This window comes from Terrapene carolina, unplaced genomic scaffold (genome assembly GCF_002925995.2).
Source record: "Terrapene carolina triunguis isolate 2854851 unplaced genomic scaffold, T_m_triunguis-2.0 Scaffold110, whole genome shotgun sequence".
NCBI classification, from domain to species: domain Eukaryota; kingdom Metazoa; phylum Chordata; order Testudines; family Emydidae; genus Terrapene; species Terrapene triunguis.
In genome coordinates, this window is record NW_020664461.1 from 806,093 (window position 1) to 823,245 (window position 17,153).

General features: G+C 46.8%; 1 protein-coding gene across 5 annotated transcripts in view; it reads right to left on the reverse strand.

Moving 5' to 3' along the window:
• LOC113405113 (cytochrome P450 4B1-like) overlaps nucleotides 1-17,153 on the reverse strand; it is a 31,530-nt gene that overhangs the window by 4,442 nt on the left and 9,935 nt on the right. For 2 of the 5 annotated variants that reach the window (XM_026651931.1, XM_026651932.1), the window contains exons 4-10: nucleotides 8,836-8,963; nucleotides 8,253-8,377; nucleotides 6,952-7,103; nucleotides 6,376-6,482; nucleotides 4,513-4,703; nucleotides 2,082-2,215; nucleotides 362-426 (exon numbers count right to left, since the gene is read on the reverse strand). In XM_026651931.1, the coding sequence (XP_026507716.1) occupies nucleotides 362-426; nucleotides 2,082-2,215; nucleotides 4,513-4,703; nucleotides 6,376-6,482; nucleotides 6,952-7,103; nucleotides 8,253-8,377; nucleotides 8,836-8,963 (902 nt within the window). Of the gene's footprint in view, nucleotides 1-361; nucleotides 427-2,081; nucleotides 2,216-4,512; nucleotides 4,704-6,375; nucleotides 6,483-6,951; nucleotides 7,104-8,252; nucleotides 8,378-8,835; nucleotides 8,964-10,631; nucleotides 10,677-12,152; nucleotides 12,283-14,593; nucleotides 14,603-17,153 lie in introns of all 5 variants that reach the window. The other 3 variants (XM_026651935.1, XM_026651934.1, XM_026651933.1) reach the window with 3 other exon arrangements.

The window sequence follows — 17,153 nt, forward strand, 5'->3', positions numbered from 1 at the left end:
TTGTGTTATCTACATACGTCTAGTGAAAAATGGTCATCTACCCAAGAAAAGGGCCTGCTTGCTGCTTCCTGTGCACATAGGAACTTCTCGTTGATTCGACAAGTGAGTCTGCACAAGGAATAAGATCAGGAGTACTTGTGGCACCTTAGAGACTAACAAATTTATTACAGCATAAGCTTTCGTGGGCTACACCCCACTTCTTCGGATGCTCTAATAAATTTGTTAGTCTCTAAGGTGCCACAAGTACTCCTGTTCTTTTTGCAGATACAGACTAACACGGCTGCTACTCTGAAACCTGCACAAGGAATAGCTATCCCATATTCAAAAATATCTTATCAGTCTCAAGTAAAAAAAGAAGTACCTCTGGATCAAGCCAGACTGTCGGGTTTCTGTGAAGACCATAAATATTCAGTGAAACCAGGGAGCCTGTTAAGAATGAGAGAAATAAATCATCATAAGACAGGAAAAATGTGTCATAGACTATGGTGTTCTGTCCATCTACACTTGTGGAATCCTGTAAAACTAGATTAGTAACAAATCTCCTTTTGAAGTCCTGTTTTCATCTGCCACCCATGAGTTTATTGAGTATCAGAGTTCCATCAGGGGACCACCTCATCCTTTACTGACTAATAAAACAAAAATTGGCCAAAAATGTCCAAGAATTTCTACAGAATGTGAAAAAAGTCACTTCAGGTAAGCGTCAGGAGAAGGGTAAATGTTGAGGTGGGGTGGGGGGGAAGTTCCAAAAGATGTTAGAGATGAAAGAGTCCTGGTGGATGTGCTCCATGTCCTTATCAATGCAAGGTTTTTCCTTGTGGTTTGTTCTCCTGCTCTTTGTCTTATCTGCTTTTAAATGAGTCCAGTGTTGGGGCCTCCACCTTCTACCTTTGAAGATTGTGGAACAACTTATACACCACACCACTAGGAATTTACTCTTGGTATTTATTTGTATAGCTGCCGTGTTGAGGAGCCCCAACCATGGCACAGGATCCCATTGTGCTAGGTGCTGTACAAACATAAAACAAAAAGACAGTTCCTGCCCCAATGAACTTACAATCTAAGTATAGGACAAGAGACAACAGATGCAATCAGACCTACTGATGGGGGAGTTCACAGAAGTAACATTCATCAGCATGACAGGCAGCTGTCTCAGCACATCAGCAGCCTAGTTGTGAATTTTTTGTAGGGTTTATGGCAAAGGGAGAGTTTTAATGATGGTTCCTCCTAAGTGTGAGGGGCAGGATGGGAGAAAGCATGAAGATGCTTGTTGGAAAATTTAACAAGTGGGCAATGGAGGGTGATATCATGGACCAGCTGGAGGTGGGAGTTGACCTTTTGATACTGAACGAGGGATGATAGCTAGGGGTGAGGAATGCGATGTGTCATGAAGGGCCTACCAAGTGAAGACAAGTAGCTTATATTTGATATAATAGAGACAAGGGAGCTTGTGGAGGGACGCAAAGAGGGATGACAAGGTCAAAGTGACCTTGGTCAAAGGTTGGGAAAATAACCTTTGCAGCAGCATTTTGAAGGCATATCAGTGTGGCAAAGTTGCATTGTTCAAGGCCAGAGAAAAGGATGTTGTCATGACATGCGAGATAATGAGAGCATGGGCTACAGTTTTAGCTGTGTGGCTGGGTAGGAAAGTCCAGATTTTAGAGCCATTATGCAGAAACAATCTGCAAGACTTAGACATAGACCTCACTCTAGGTTCTCACATCCAGGCTGAGTCAAAGATGAAGCCCAAGTTACAGGCCTCAGTGATGGGTAACAGGGTGGTCAAGAAAGGAGGTAGCAAAGATGGTTTTGGAGGGAAGAGTAAGAGCTCTGTTTTGTCTATGTTGAGCTTGAGCTGATGGCTAGACATCCTCAAGGAGATGTCAGAGACAGGCTGAGATTTTTGTTAATAATAGTCCCTGTGTCTCCCTAAACAATTCCCCTTCCTCCTTTCATTTTCTGTCTATAAAATGCTTTTGGAATGAGAGGCAATATACAAGTGAGAGACATGAGCATCACTGCCATTGATGTACAGACACAAAGCAGCCTAATTAGCATTTAAAGAGGAGATAGACTAAGCAGACCTTTTGGTAAGGTACGTCCATCAACAAATGTTACAGGTGCACTGAGTTCTCGTGCTATGGCAGGTACCGGAGGGTAAAGACGAAGAGTCTCTTTGATGCACATGGTGGTGTAGGTCATCTTCCCAAAGTCATCCCTGAAAGGAACCAGAAGCAGAGATTGGGGACAACTGACAATGGTCAAAAAGATATTGTTCGTATTTTCTACAGAGATGCACCCGCAGGCAGAGCTGTGACCTGGAAAATAGAAAACTGAAAGGTGAACGTTATAACCAGTAAGTCAAGCAGATTGCAAGCAGATGGGAGTTCTCAGTGTGACAGCCAAGGAGGAGGGAGAGTGGTGGGGAGGCTCTGCTCATCAAGCCAAGTAGAGGAATGAGAGTTCTCCCTCTGGTTTTATAAGTGAAGGGGGAGCTGTACTCTGCCCGGCTCCCTTAGTTTAAAAGGAGCTGAAAGGGGAAGGGTGATTAGAATGGACACACTTAGGCAACCTTCTCTACCTCTCCACCTATACTATATAGAGTTATTAGGCCTTAAGGCAAGAAGGGACCATTAGATCATCTAGTCTGTCTTCCTATATATTATAGATCATTAAATTTCACCCAGATCCCTCTGAACTGAGCCCAGTTGTGCCCAATAGCTTATGTTTAACTAAAGCATATCTTCCAAAAACACATCCCATCTTGATACGAAGACAGAAAGAGATAGAGACTCCACCACTTCCTCTCATTCTTTGTTCCAATGGTCAATCACCCTCACTTTTAAAAATGTGTCCATTTTCTAATTGCAGTATGTCTGGCTTCAACTTCTAGTCACTGGCTCTTGTTATGTCTTTCCCCACTAGATTAAAGAGCTCTTTAGTACCTGGTATTTTCTCCCCATGAGAGACACTGTAATCAGATCATCTTTCAATCTTCTTTTTGATAAACTAAACAGATGGGTGGGGGGGAATCGAACTAAGTTACGCAACTTCAGCTATGTGAATAACATAGCTGAAGTCAATATACTTAGATTGACTTACCGTGGTGAGTAGACTGCTGCCGCTCCCCCGTCGACTCTGCCTGAGCCTCTCGCCGAGCTGGAGTACAGGAGTCGACAGGAGAGTGCTCGGGGGTCAATTTATCGCGTCTAGACTAGACGTGATAAATCGACCCCCGCTGGATCGATTGCTGCCCGCCGATCCGGTAGGTAGTGTAAACATACCCTAAATCTCTCATTGTAAGGCATTTTCTCCAGCCCTTGAAGCATTTCGGTGTCTCTTTTTAGCACCCTTTCCAACAACATTTTTAAAACAAGGACACCGGAACTTAGGGTTACCATATTTCAGCACGGAAAAAAGAGGACGGGAGGAGCCCCGCCCCCGTCCTGCCCTAGCCCCGCCCCCATCCTGCCCTAGCCCCGCCCCTTCCACTCCCCGCCCCTTCCACTCCCCGCCCCCCTCAGAACCCCAACCCTCCCCCTGCTCCTTGTTCCCTGACTGCCCCCTCCTGGGACCCCTGCCCCTAACTGCCCCCCAGGACTCCACCCCCTACCTAAGCCTCCCTGCTCCTTGTTCCCTGATTGCCCCCTCCTGAGACCCTCCCCCCATCCTAATTTGCCCCCTAGGACTCTACCCCCTACCTATCCCCTGACTGCCCCAACCCTTATCCACACCCCCACCCCCAGACAACCACCCCCCGCCCCCTCCCCCATCTCTTGACTGCTCCCTCCAGAACCTCCCTGCCCCTTCTCCGACCCCCTGGCCCCCCCTTACTCTGCCGCTCAGACCAGCGTGCCGGGGAGAAGGAGCGGGGGAGGAGCTCCAGACTGCCGGTGCGAACGGCCGGCTGGTGATCTGCAAATGCAGGGAGGGAGCGATCTCTGCTGCAGGGGGAAGGAGGGGCTGTCTCTGGCTGTCGGAGCCCAGGGGGAAGTCCGGACATTTAGAAATTCCCCCCGGACGCTATTTTTAGCTCTAAAATCCGGACATGTCCGGGGGAATCCGGACGAATGGTAACCCTACCGGAACTGGATGCAGTATTCCAGAATCTGTCTCACCAATGGTCTATGCAGAGATAGGACAGATGTTGCATGCCAAGCTGCAAACGCCATTCTGTTTTGTGAACGCTATTTTGACTATAAACTGCCATGTGCCCTCTGGGTTGTCCTGTGGCCTGCATCTTGAGCTGGGCCACCCAGGGAGGTGTTGGGAGAAATCCTGACATCCAGCATAGGAGCTAAAAATGGGAAATCATCAAGAATCATCAACCTTGATGGTCCTCCATTCAAGCGGGTTCACCCCAGAACAAAAGGCTGCCTGAAGTCCAGGAGAACTAGCTTTCCCAGTTGGGAACTGGGGGGTAGGGGGAGAGACAACTGGGGTTAATAAACTGATTTCCTGATAGGGGTTTCAAAGTTATTTGGAAGGTCACTTGAAAGGAAAATAAGTTCTCACCATTGAACAGTCTCTCTGTCTCCCAGAATCTCTGTGATCTCTTCCCTGCATCTCTGCTGGTGCTCTGGGTGCAGGGCCATGCAGTACAAGAGCCAGGAGATCCCACTGGCCGTGGTATCGTGACCTTCAAACATAAACGTGCTCACCTCGGCACGTAGGTCTTCATCAGATAATCCAGCTCCATTTTCATCCTAACAACACATGGCTTCTTTCAGGGTTTCATGGGCATTCCCAGGAAAGAGACATGAGGTTTCCTGCTGCTCAGAGCGTAAGTGACAAACGTGTTAGAAAGGAAACCCTGGAGCATTGATCCCAGTGGGTCAGACCTTCCCTTTAGGTTGGGGAGAAACGTAAGGAACCCCGCATGTGCAATGAACACCTGTGATGCAGACAGGTACAACTGCAGTCCTTGCTGTCCCTTGAATGCAGGTACTGCTTCCTGCTTGCTCCCTCTGGAGGACAAGAAACCTCGTGGAGGGATGGTGAGTGGTAAGGAGGAAGCTGGGACATACTTGTCCCCTCCCCCTTCACTAGCCCATGGAAAGGGCGTGATGCACCAAGGGAAACACATTGCATCCCTTAGACGGGATACAGCAGTGGACTTACTAGTACCCCCATGCACAGTGCAGCAGCGGGTGGAAATTTCTCTCTCCTCCTAGAGCTTCCCCAGCCTAACACAAAGCTGAGCTTCAATCAGGGGTGGGCAAACTGTCCTGCCCGGCCCCTGAGCTCCTGGCCCCCGGCCCCTCCTCTGCTGTTGCCCCTCCCCCGCAGCCTCAGCTCACTCGCTCTGCCTCCAGTGCAATGCTCTGGGAGATGGAGCTGTGAGCTCCTGGGGCAGCGCAGCTGCAGAGCCCGGCCTGACCCAGTGCTCTGATCTGCGTTGTGGCCCAGATCCAGAACCCCCAGCCACCTGTGCTCCAGGCAGCACGGTAAGGGGGCAGGGAGCAGGGGGGTTGGATAGAGGGCAGGGGAGTTCGGGGTGGTGGTCAGGGGGCGGGGGTGTGGATGGTGGTCGGGGGGAAGCAGGGGGTTGAATGGGGCCAGAGGTCCCAGGGGGCAATCAGGAAGGAGGGGAGGCAGTCAGGGGCGGGGGGTCCGTGGGCAGTCAGGGGACAGGGAGAAGGGGTGGTTGGATGGGGCAGGGATCCCGGGAGGGCCATCAGGAATGAGGGGAGTGGTTGGATGGGGCGGCGGGGATCTGGAGGCAGTCAGGGGACAGGGAGCGGGGGTGTGTGGATGAGGAAAGGGTCCCAGAGGGGCCGTCAGGGAACGGGGGGGTTGAATGGGAAAGGGATCCGGGGGGGGGGGCAGATAGGAGGTGGGGGCCAGGCCACGACCCCCTCCCATAACCGGCCCTCCAAAAATTTATGAAACCCGATGCGGCCCACAGGCCAAAAAGTTTGCCCACTCCGGCTTAAATGGTATGCACAGTCCTGCATAATTACATTGCCATCCAATCTGCTGAGTTAAAATGATCATTTCTATAAAACGATCAGTCTTTCGATCTATAGGAGTCTGCTTATGTCTTGCCAGTGACTTTACTTTATATAAATGGGACTAAGTGTGGTTTATAACCCAGACTGGACATGAACAAAGCTACAGCGTTTGTGTGGCTTTAACGATTCACACAGGACTCTGTATATTGCCAAGCTCTGCAGCCACAGAGTTGGGACAGAATCCATCCCTTGTGTCAAAACTATGCTTCTGAACATTGATGAATCCGGCCAATCAATTTTAACCTTTTCCCTGAACGAAAAATATATTTTTCGGACGCTGCTTTCCACAATGCCCAGGCCCCTCTCAGCGCTGATACTCAAAATGCTTGCGTACTTGGCTCCGATCAGTTCTTGCAACACTCACTTTAGCACTCAGAAAGATGTCCAGAAAGTCCAGGTGGCGCCTCCTCTGGATCTTTTCAAGCTCTCGCTCATCTTTAAGGAACTCCTTTCTTTCTCTGATCACTTTATCTGCATCAGGGAAACATTAAAGTAATTATGTCCCATTTGGAGCCATATGTGCACTGTGATTCTCCAGAACCCCAATGGATCCCAAAATACCAGGGAACCAGAATTCTTTGATTCTCATAATTTCTGAAATGAGATGGATCACTCTGCGTGGCTTCTGGGGGATGTAAAGAATCAGGGCCACAGCAGAGCTGCCTGAACTACCTACAACGATGGTTGCTTCTCCCGTTGGTGTAGGTACTCCACCTCCCTGAAAGGCGGTAGCTATATCGATGGGAGAAGACCTCCCGTTGACTTAGGGCTGTCTACACCACAAGTTAGGTCAGTGTAACTACCTAGCTCAGGGGTGTGATTTTCCACATCGCTGAGTGACGTAGTTATACCAACATAAGTCTGTAGTGTAGACTAGGGCTTATCTTGGAGCCTGGCACAAATCCTTAATGAGAGGTGAGAAGAGGATAGTGGGAAATACCCGTATGGTGATGTGCTAATCTGCAGGCCTTGTGGAATCGACGCCCTTCAGAACTGAGCCAGTAAACGAGATGGTTGTGATGCAGGGGCGTCTGGATTCTCAGATACACCATCAAGCTGAGGTCCCTGACCGTTTGGATATATAAGTTGTCACTACAGAGAGAGAGTCAAGGGAGAGATGGATAAAGACTGGGCAGCGAGTTTGAGCGTATTGGGGGAGAGATTGCAAAGATTTCAGAATGGTTGATTTTAATGGTAAGTGTGTGGTTAGGGCAAGACCAAGCTCAGCCAGCATGAGAGCAATGTGAACAGGCGGTAATGCAGTAGACTGCCTCAGACAATGGACTTTTCCTTCCAAAGGATTCAGGCCGGCCTGCACAAGGCTAAGCAGTGTTCCCGGGGAATAACTTGAGTGTTTGTAGTTGAATGCCTTGAGCTTGCAGCACTTCTGACTGGCTTTGCACCCTCAATGTAAACGTCTGATAAGCCATGTGCCCAGTCCTATGAGGTGCCAAGTGCCCTCAGCTTTCCTTTTTTGGAATAGGAGTGGCAGGCGCTCCGTGCCTTCCCAGTTCAGGCTTTTGGGTTGTGAGATTGCGGAACCAAACGTCAATAGTCACGTGAAAATGTAGGGTTGATCTTGATCCCATTGAATTCCATAGCAACCCCCCCACCACCTACTAACTTCAACAGAGCAAAATCAGACCAGGGTGCTGGAACAATTTGCATAGTGGGGGTGCTGAGAGCCATTGAACCAAACTGTAAACCCTGCATATAATGGAAACCACTTCAAGCCAGCGGGTACAGGAGCACCTCCAGCACCCCCAGGTTCCAGCACCTCTGGATCAGACTCATTATGATTTTACCTACTCTTAGATCTGAATAGCTCTATAATACGATTGACTGTATAGGAAACAGATTTCTTGGTTTGTCTTAAAACAATGCCCTTTGTCTCAGTTAAACAACAACAATCTCACTTTTGTTACCATCCCCACCAAACAACACCTCATTCTCATAAAGATCAGCTAGTGGCATCAATACTTGAGTAGCTTCTGCATTTAAAAGACACCAGCACATCTAGATCCTGAGGCAGGCTGTAAGAGGTGGTGAAGTGGGTCCCAGCAACCCTGATCCCAATTTCCCCCTGTGTTAGTGACATGAAGATCAAGAGGCTAATGCATCCACTACTTCTATCACATCTGTGTAGTTCCCAGTTCGGACACAATGGCACCGCACTGAATTTAAAGTCACTTAAGGCCAACAAGAACTTTTCATCAGGATTTGACATCACCCGGTACTGACCTGTCAGTCTGGCAGTTGCTCTGGTAACTGAAAGCGGATTTCATGATGCTGTCGAGAGTCATCAAGCTGACATGTTCAAAGAGCTCCACTGACTTCTCCTGTGTGATCAGCTGTTCCCATTTATCCTATTGGAAAAGAGTAATGAGAAGGGAGAACTTTTCTTGGGAGTACAGAATCCTGGTTACAGCCATTCACTTGGGTCTGGGCCACCTCCTGCATCTGGGGATGTTGGGCCTGTGGGCAGGTGGCTGTGATCTTTAACGGTCCAGCCAGTTTCACTGACAGTCTTGAGATTAAACCCTGGGTTGCATGGGAAGCTGAGAGATGGCAGGAGTGCCTTTAACAGGGCTCAATGTCTGCCAAGTCATCACAGGTCACTCTGTGGAGATGTGCAGTGGGTTAGCATGGGCTCTCTTCTGCTCACTGTCTGACACTGCTGCAGCGCTGGGAGCCGACCCAGCATGCACCGGGAAGAACACTCTAAATGTTTTTAAATCATTCTAATCTACTAGCTAAAGGCTCTTAAATCAGGAAGCAGCACTTGGAGGTTTGAACTCATGACAGTGCCAACGCCCGTTCCTACCAGCATCACGTGGACAGAATCTGCCATCATGGTCACGTAAGATTTCAAAATATCATAGTGAAACCCTGGCGTCAGCAGCCTCCGATGCTGGAACCACTTTGGCCCATTTAAGATCAACAATCCTTGCCCTATGGAGGAGCACAGTGCAAAAGAGCTGGTTAGATCACTTCCTACTAAGCAATGGATCATTTCAGGTGGCATGTTTACAATCCAGCTGTAATATGAATGAATATCTGCTCCGTTCTATCCAGTGTATTCAACAGAAGGATGAGAGTTTTTCTTCAGAACATAAGAACATCCATACTGGGTCAGACCACTGGTCCATGTAGCCCAGTGGTTCTCAACCAGGGGTATGCAGAGGTCTCATCAACTCATCTAGATATTTGTCTAGTTTTACAACAGGCTACATAAAAAGCACTAGTGAAGTCAGTAGAAACTAAAATTTCATACAATGACTTGTTTATACTGCTTTATATACAATACACTGAAATGTAAGTAAAATATTTATATTCCAATTGATTTATTTTATAATTATATGGTAAAAATGTGAAAGTCAGCAATTTTTCAGTAAGTGCTGTGACACTTGTATTTTTATGTCTGATTTTGTAAGCAAGTAGTTTTGAAGTGAGGTGAAACTTGGGGATACGCAAAACAAATCAGACTCCTGAAAGGGGTACAGTAGTCTGGCAAGGTTGAGAGCCACTAATCTAGCCCAGTATCCTATCTTCCAACAGTGGTCAATGCCAGCTGCTTCAGAGGCTTTGAACAGAACAGGGCAATTATGCAATGACAATGTTGTCTACTCCCACCTTCTGGCAGTCAGAGGTGAGGGACACCCAGAGCATGGAGTTGCATCCCTGACCATCTTTGTTATTAGCCATTGATGGACCTATCGTCCATGAACTTATCTATTTCTTTTTTGAACCCAGTTAGACTTTTAGCCTTCACAACTTATCCTGGCAATGAGTTCCACAGGTTAACACTGTGTTGTGCGAAGAAGTACTTCTTTTGGTGAGTGACATCATTAAAAACCCTTGATTTCACTTAGAGCTTTTTGGAAAACCAATTTTTTCCGCCTGTGAGAAATTTCGAATGAAAAATCTTTGTTTGAAAATTTTTAATCAACAATTTTCAGTTTTCCTGTGGGAACCAAACCAAAATTCATTTTGAATCAACCTTTCTGAAATTAAATGTAAGCTTTCAATTTGTTTAGACTTAAAATGTCATTTTGTTTCAACTAAAACAACCAAAACAACATGATATTTTAAGACTAAACAGAACATTTTTCACTGAGAAATTTCCTGCTGAAAGCTGAAAACTTGTGCCAGAATTGATATTTTTCCCCACAAATTTCAGATTCAACAAAGCCATATTTTTTTGAGGAGAAAACTTTATGTACAAAAAAGTTTAACCAGGTCTAATTTCAATCCAGACAAGGAAATTCAAGGTTAAGGCTCAAAGCTGATCTGATACTTGTTTACGTTTGTAACGTATTACCACATAATATCATGTGTAAAATATTGTATCTAATGTGCTCTGAATTAAACCTCTGAAATATCTAGTTACAATGATGACATGAGTAAAGGGTCATTTCTCAATCTGAACTCTGATTTCTCCACTTTCCTGCATTTCATTCACACCTTTCCAGTTACTGTCACAGTCGTTTTTGTGAGTTAGCTATTAAATACTATCGCTCTGTATCTACGTGACACAACAAATAGTGCTGATTCCCTCATGAATATCACCAGCAATACTGTTACATGAGGTAAATGAGAATGAAATATGATAGTACAAACCAATCCAGGGAACCAGGAAACTGTATATCAGAAGAGACTTAGGGTCTGTAGAATTCAATAGAGAAGAGAAATATATTATTAGGGTAAAATGATACAGAAGGTGAATAAGGTGCTACTCATGGTGAGTAAGGCATCAAAATCTGGTCCTATATTAGTCAAATAATTATTAGAATTTCTTCTAAGCTTTAATCATGCTCTCGTTAGTAGCAAAATCTGTATGGGGAAGGACAATCTCCATACAGGAAAACTCTTACATTTTATATCAAGATTCCATTCAAAGATTCTAAAGGGTTAATAAATGTCTGACAAACATTGTAAGCATGTAACACAGAGGAGTAATATGTGTTGTTATAGGGGGTTATACCCGCATCAGAAAAAGGCACAATAGATGGCTATAAGCAACCTACTGACCTCTTGGACTCCTCTATTGCAATTGACATGCCATTTAGTAATACATCAATATTTTCTAATCATTGACTATTTATAAATGGAGCCTTAGTAAAAAAAGGTGACCACAATTCTCTATATTTAGAGCATGTGCTTCTCCTTCACTCATAAATCTATCCAGATTCATTCCCATCACCATAGTATCAGAGCACTGGGGAAAGACCAAATTGGGTTGGTTATGCTTAAAACCCCTTCCAATAAATACATCACCTCCCAGTCTGCATTTTCCAGCTTGTGCCTGCTCAGACTTGCTCTTTCCTTTAGGAATATTGACTCATTAGCCCCTGATTCTCATAACTTCAGTGTTGCCCCTGAGTCAAGTCCCATCTGCACTGATAAAAACATAACTCGAGTGTGGTGGTGCTTTCTGCTGACTAGGCTTGGCCCATCGAGGAAGAGGCTACAGCTCTAGTGAACACAACCTGTGCAATGAGCCAACCTCTCTGGAGTGTGGGCAATACAGATGGAAGTGGACATGAAGGGCTGCATTTTCAGACTGGTCTGAATAGGTCTACCTTTTTCCACCCACAAAGTTGCAGGCATAAATAATTGCAGGCCCTGTATATCAGGAGTCAGAACCTGCTTAGCTGGTGTAAATCGCGTTCAGTGCTTGGGCTTCAGCACTTATTAATTGCTCTTCAGATGGAGAGTGATCATTTTCTGTGTGAGGATTGAAAACAGTTGATCAAAATGCTCACAAAATACACTGATTTCATTCTGTACCAGTTTCCATCTTAAAACAATGGAATTTTTTTTAAATAGATGCTTTTCACTTCACCCTTATGTAAATATCCATTTCTGAGACCTCTGCTTTACAGATCATAGCATTGAGTGGCATTTGCAGTATGGAATGATATTATGATCACTCAGATATAAGAGGTGTTATATTTTTGGACCCAGCAGAGAAGGAGATAGACGCAGAGGGAGCTGCTAGAAACACAGCTTTGTGCTGTGCTTGCTTTACCGTTCTAGCTGAAAAACTGAAACTAACAAGAAAGTGAGGCGTAGCACTGGGAAGGAGGAAGTGCTCACACATTTAGAGGGACAGGACATCACAAGATGCAGTGTCTTTACCTCCTCTGCTGTAGACCGCCTTAGCATATTCAGGGTGGTTGATCCACAAGAATACTAAGAAACCGCCAAGCCAGACGGGGTGACAGTGTGGGTATTTTTCTGCCCAGGATGCTGTATTGTCTAGTTCATCCTCTTGTTGAAGCTGTGTTGTAAATTAAAAGTAGATGTAGTTCAAGACAATAGTTCATAGCCCAAGTATGCGTACATATCTGCATTTTAGTAATGCTATTGATTAGGCTTTTAACATCACTCCAAGTGCAGAGGTCCCCTGTTTGTTAGAATGGCAGATTAAGGTGGGGGAATGTGGGTAAGGCCAGGGGGAACAATAAGAACTAGCCCAGACAATTGTTATTTAAGCAATTCCTCTTTCAACCCAGTCCCTTTCTCCCTGTTCTGCCTTCAGATACCCACCTGGACCCTGACCTCCACCTCCCATTATGGTTCCTCATCCCATCCCCACAGAACACCTGGCCGAGTCTGTCCTGGGCCTTTGAGCTTTCCGTCTGAGTTCTCCCATGTAGCACATCTAGACTCTAGCTCAAATGGGCATTCAGGGCCAGATCCTCAGCTGATGGAAACCGGAATAGCTCGACTGAGGGCACTGGAGCGATGCCCATTTACACCAGCACCTGGGATTTAAGCGCAGACCTGGTGTGACGTTATTGATATAATCTGGGACCATATAGATCATTGTTGCAACCAAGGTCCTGTAGTGGCACCCAAATCTTGTATAAAGGGGGTCAAATGGGGTGTCTAAGACAAGGTTATGGTTTACTGGTTATGATTAGGCTGTCTATATGCATGTATCAATTTTGTAGTTGAAGTTATGAATATTGGCTCTATACTGTCTGTATTTCAAACTTATGCTATGCTGCTGGGTGACATCCCAGACAAACTGGTGTTAGCTCTGCCTAGCCTGCTTGATGGCCCATTAAGGACCATCAGCTATACAATGGACCCATTGAGAGAAGGCAAATATGCCTTGAGACTCAGCAAAGTATGCAGGAATTTGCCCATGTGACTCCAGACTCCATCTTGCTGTAATTTTCCACAGTAAGAACAAAGAGGTGTTCTTACACCTGGAAAAGACTATATAAGGCTGATGCCTCATCTCCATCTTGTCTTCAATCCTGCTTCATACCTCTGGAGGAACTTTGCTACAAGCTGAAGCTTTGAACAAAGGACTGAGGACCCATCCCAGCGGGGGATGTATTCCAGAGACTTGATTTGAACCTGCAGTTTATTCTATCGCTGCTGCAAGCCTGAACCAAGAACTTTGCCATTACTGTATGTAATTGATTCCACTTAACCAATTCTAGCTCTCATCTCTATTTCCTTTTATGAATAAATCTTTAGATTTTAGATTCGAAAGGATTGGCAACAGTGTGATTTGTGGGTAAGATCTGATTTGTATATTCACCTGGGTCTGGGGCTTGGTCCTTTGGGATCAGGAGAACCTTTTTCTTTTACTGGGGTCTTGGTTTTCATAACCATTTGTCCCCATAACGAGTGGCACTGGTGGTGATACTGGAAAACTGGAGTGTCTAAGGAGATTGCTTGTGAGACTTGCGGTTAGCCAGTGGGGTGAGACCGAAGTCCTCTTAGTCTGGCTGGTTTGGTTTGCCTTAGAGGTGGAAAAACCCCAGCCTTGGGCTGTAACTGCCCTGTTTGAGCAATTTGTCCTGAGTTGGCACTCTCAGTTGGGTTCCGCCAGAACCGCATTGTCACACCTGGCTGTGACTGACAACTTGTGTGAGGGTTGTCTAGGTTTTTGTCTGGTTGAAGCTGCATTGTTAGTTAAAGGGAGATGTAGTTCAAGACAGATCTTCAGCAGCACACTCCGAATGGGGAAGAGCCTTGCTACAGTCAGGGGACTGGATTAGTCAGATGAGACAATTGCTAACAGGCCTAGGCAGAAATGCATGTTTGTATTTTTGTAAAGCTTCCATTGTACAAGCTTTTCAAGTCACTCCAAGTGCAGAGGTCCCACCTGTTCATTAGAAAGGCCAGTAGAGGTGGATGAATGAGGACAAGGCCATGGGGAACCATAAAAACTAGCCCACACAGTTAAGTGTTGTGTAAGAAATCCTTCCTTCAACCGGTCTCCTCACTCCCAAAAGGAGAACTCTGAATGCCAACAGTCCTGCTACTCTTAAATTGGCTTCTAGGGGACAAGGAGCAGGGGGGTTGGATGGGGCGCTGGTTCGGAGGGGGGCAGTCAGGGGGCGGGAAGTGGGATGGGTCGGATAGAGGGTGGGGGCCAGGCTGTTTGGGGAGGCACAGCCTTCCTTACCCGGCCCTCCATTCAGTTTTGCAAACCCGATGTGCCCCTCAGGCCAAAACGTTTGCCCATCCCTGGTCTAGCAGTTGACGTTGGTCTATGATCAGTTTACACAGACACACACATAGTACAGTCCCAATTGCTACCTTACTGGTTTCACACCCCGCCCCTCCCCACACACAGCAGTACAGTCCCAAGACACACACACACACACACACACACACACCCCAGTAGAGTTCCAAGACACTAACACACACATGCGGGCGCGCTACAGTCCCAGTTGCTACTTTACCATTTGAAGGTGGCCATACAGCCAGTGGGTGGGAGGTCCTGGGAAACTTTTGAAGATTTTGAGCAGTTTCCGCTTCCTCCAGTACAGCTGGATTGCTTTCAGAACCACACAGGCGAGACACACCACGGCCATCAGGTGAAACATCTGGGAGACAGCTCCGTTCAGCCATACCCCCGAAGGGTTCATTACTGTCTCCAGTACAGATTTCATGTGGCTGCCCTCATTCGCAGGCAGTGTATAAAAAGCCCCAACCCTGTCAGCTTCTGCTGCGCTCTGTACTTCCTGTATGCACAGAGTCAAGCTTAATCTTATCTCTGTCACCAACAGAAGTTGGTCCAATAAAAGAGATTATCTCACCCGCCTTGTCTCTATAGTAAATCCTATGAACTGCATCCTCCACTGCAGCTACGCTGATTCACAAATGCAGCAGATTTACAAAATGGTAGAACCCAGGGAAGTAGCCCAGGGAATTGAAGCAGTTTTGTCGGAGAAGTTAAGGAGAGGCAGCCGGAGGCTGCTATCTGTAGGGTCCCTGGGCTAGGACCCAGAGTAGTGGGTGTGCCTGGTTCCCCCGCAACTTGCCACTAGGGAAGTGGCTCGACTATAGAGCTGGGAGATACTTCCCCCCACCCCCAGAAGGGAGAAAACGTGGATGGTGGTATGGACAGAGGGCCGAGTCATGAAGAGGACTCTGTGGTTCCTGGAATCAGGCGTTTCTGCAGGCAGAGAAGGCGGCGGGAGAGGCCTCACCAGAAAAGGGCTGAGAGAGCTAATTCCCGAGACGGCCAGCAGGAGGTGCCGCTCTGGTGAGTGAATCCCGTCATGGTGCCCCAGAGCTGCTGAGAGCTCCAAATGACAGAAGCTTCATAGGGGAGAGAGCTGTCTGCTGGCATTTCTTGGTGAGCCAAGGGAAATGACAGGATGGGCCAGGCCTCATTTGCGTTTCCCATATGTGGCAGTTTGGGGAACTGTGGTCAAAATTCAGTTACATTTTAAATTTGGGGGTAATAAGACACTGTTATCCCTGTGGGTAACAAAAGAGCAGGAGAACTGTGCCAACTATGCCTACAATTATGGGTCACCCTAACCATCACTGAAGTCTGGCAAGGTTGGGTACTGGAGCCCCAACAATATGAGAGAAGGAGGAGGGGCGGCTACCTTATGGTGGCAATGCCATCTCTGGTAGCAAGTATTGTGCTCAGTGCTATGTCACTGACCTGTCTCTGAAGAGTGGAGGAGAGGGAGCTTTCATGAAGAAGACATGGCTTTACAGACAGTGGCAGACACAGAGGTGTTATTGGGGCAGGTCAGCAGAGGAACTCTAATGAGGGTCCCTGCTACCCAACAATGAGAGGAGTAATCAGTGCAGCTGGGTGAACTGGTATAGCTCCCGGAGCAGATCGGGCAGCGCTTTCCACTGGGGCTGGAGATAGACCTGCCTGAATTCCGCTTAGCCGTGACAACAAACCGTGAGTAACGTTTTCTTTGTTTTGTACAATGGACTCAGTGCTTGTGAGGAGAAGTGTTGCCTGTCGGGGCACCTCAGGGGTATGTAGTTTTCCTAGGTTTCTGGGCAGGGGCATGAGTCAGTGTTGTTTGCTAAATTTTCAGAAGGAACCTTAGACATTTCAACCAGCTCTTTGCACTGCTTGTAACCTCTGGTACAAGGGTCACACTGATTTCTGTTGCTGGTTTTCAGGTGTTATTGCAAGATGGGTTAGGTCCTTTTTTATTTACATCCCCGAGTCCTTTCCCTGTTCTCATCCCCTTGTATTAGTTTATCTTGTTCCTATCCGGGGATTAAACTGTTTGTTTTTATGTGGACTGAGATTCAATGTGTGACAGGTTAGATCACAGAAACCTGTTTGGGAGCTGCCACCCGATGTGCCAAGACTACTTCTAACCCTGCCTTCCCTGCCAGCTCAGGACTCCAGCACCCTGTCTTGCTGAGCCAGACACTCCTGTCTGCTCCAACACAGACCCAGGGTCTGACTTACTTGCCCCAACGCTGCAGATTTAATAGCAGACAGAACAAAGTGAATTACCAAGTAAAATAAAATGAAACATGCAAATCTAAGCCTAATACAGTAATAAAACTGAATACAGATGAAATCTCACCCTCAGAGATGTTTCAATAAGTTTCTTTCACAGACTGGACGCCTTTCTAGTCTGGGCACAATCCTTTCCCCTGGTACAGCTCTTGTTCCAGCTCAGGTGGTACCTAGGGGATTTCTCATGATGGCTCCTCTCTTTGTTCTGTTCCACCCACTTATATATCTTTTGCATAAGGCGGGAATCCTTTGTCCCTCTCTGGGTTCCCACCCCTCCTTCTCAATGGAAAAGCACCAGGTTAAAGATGGATTCCAGTTCAGGTGACATGATCACATGTCACTGTAAGACTTCATTACCCACTTGCCAGCACACACAT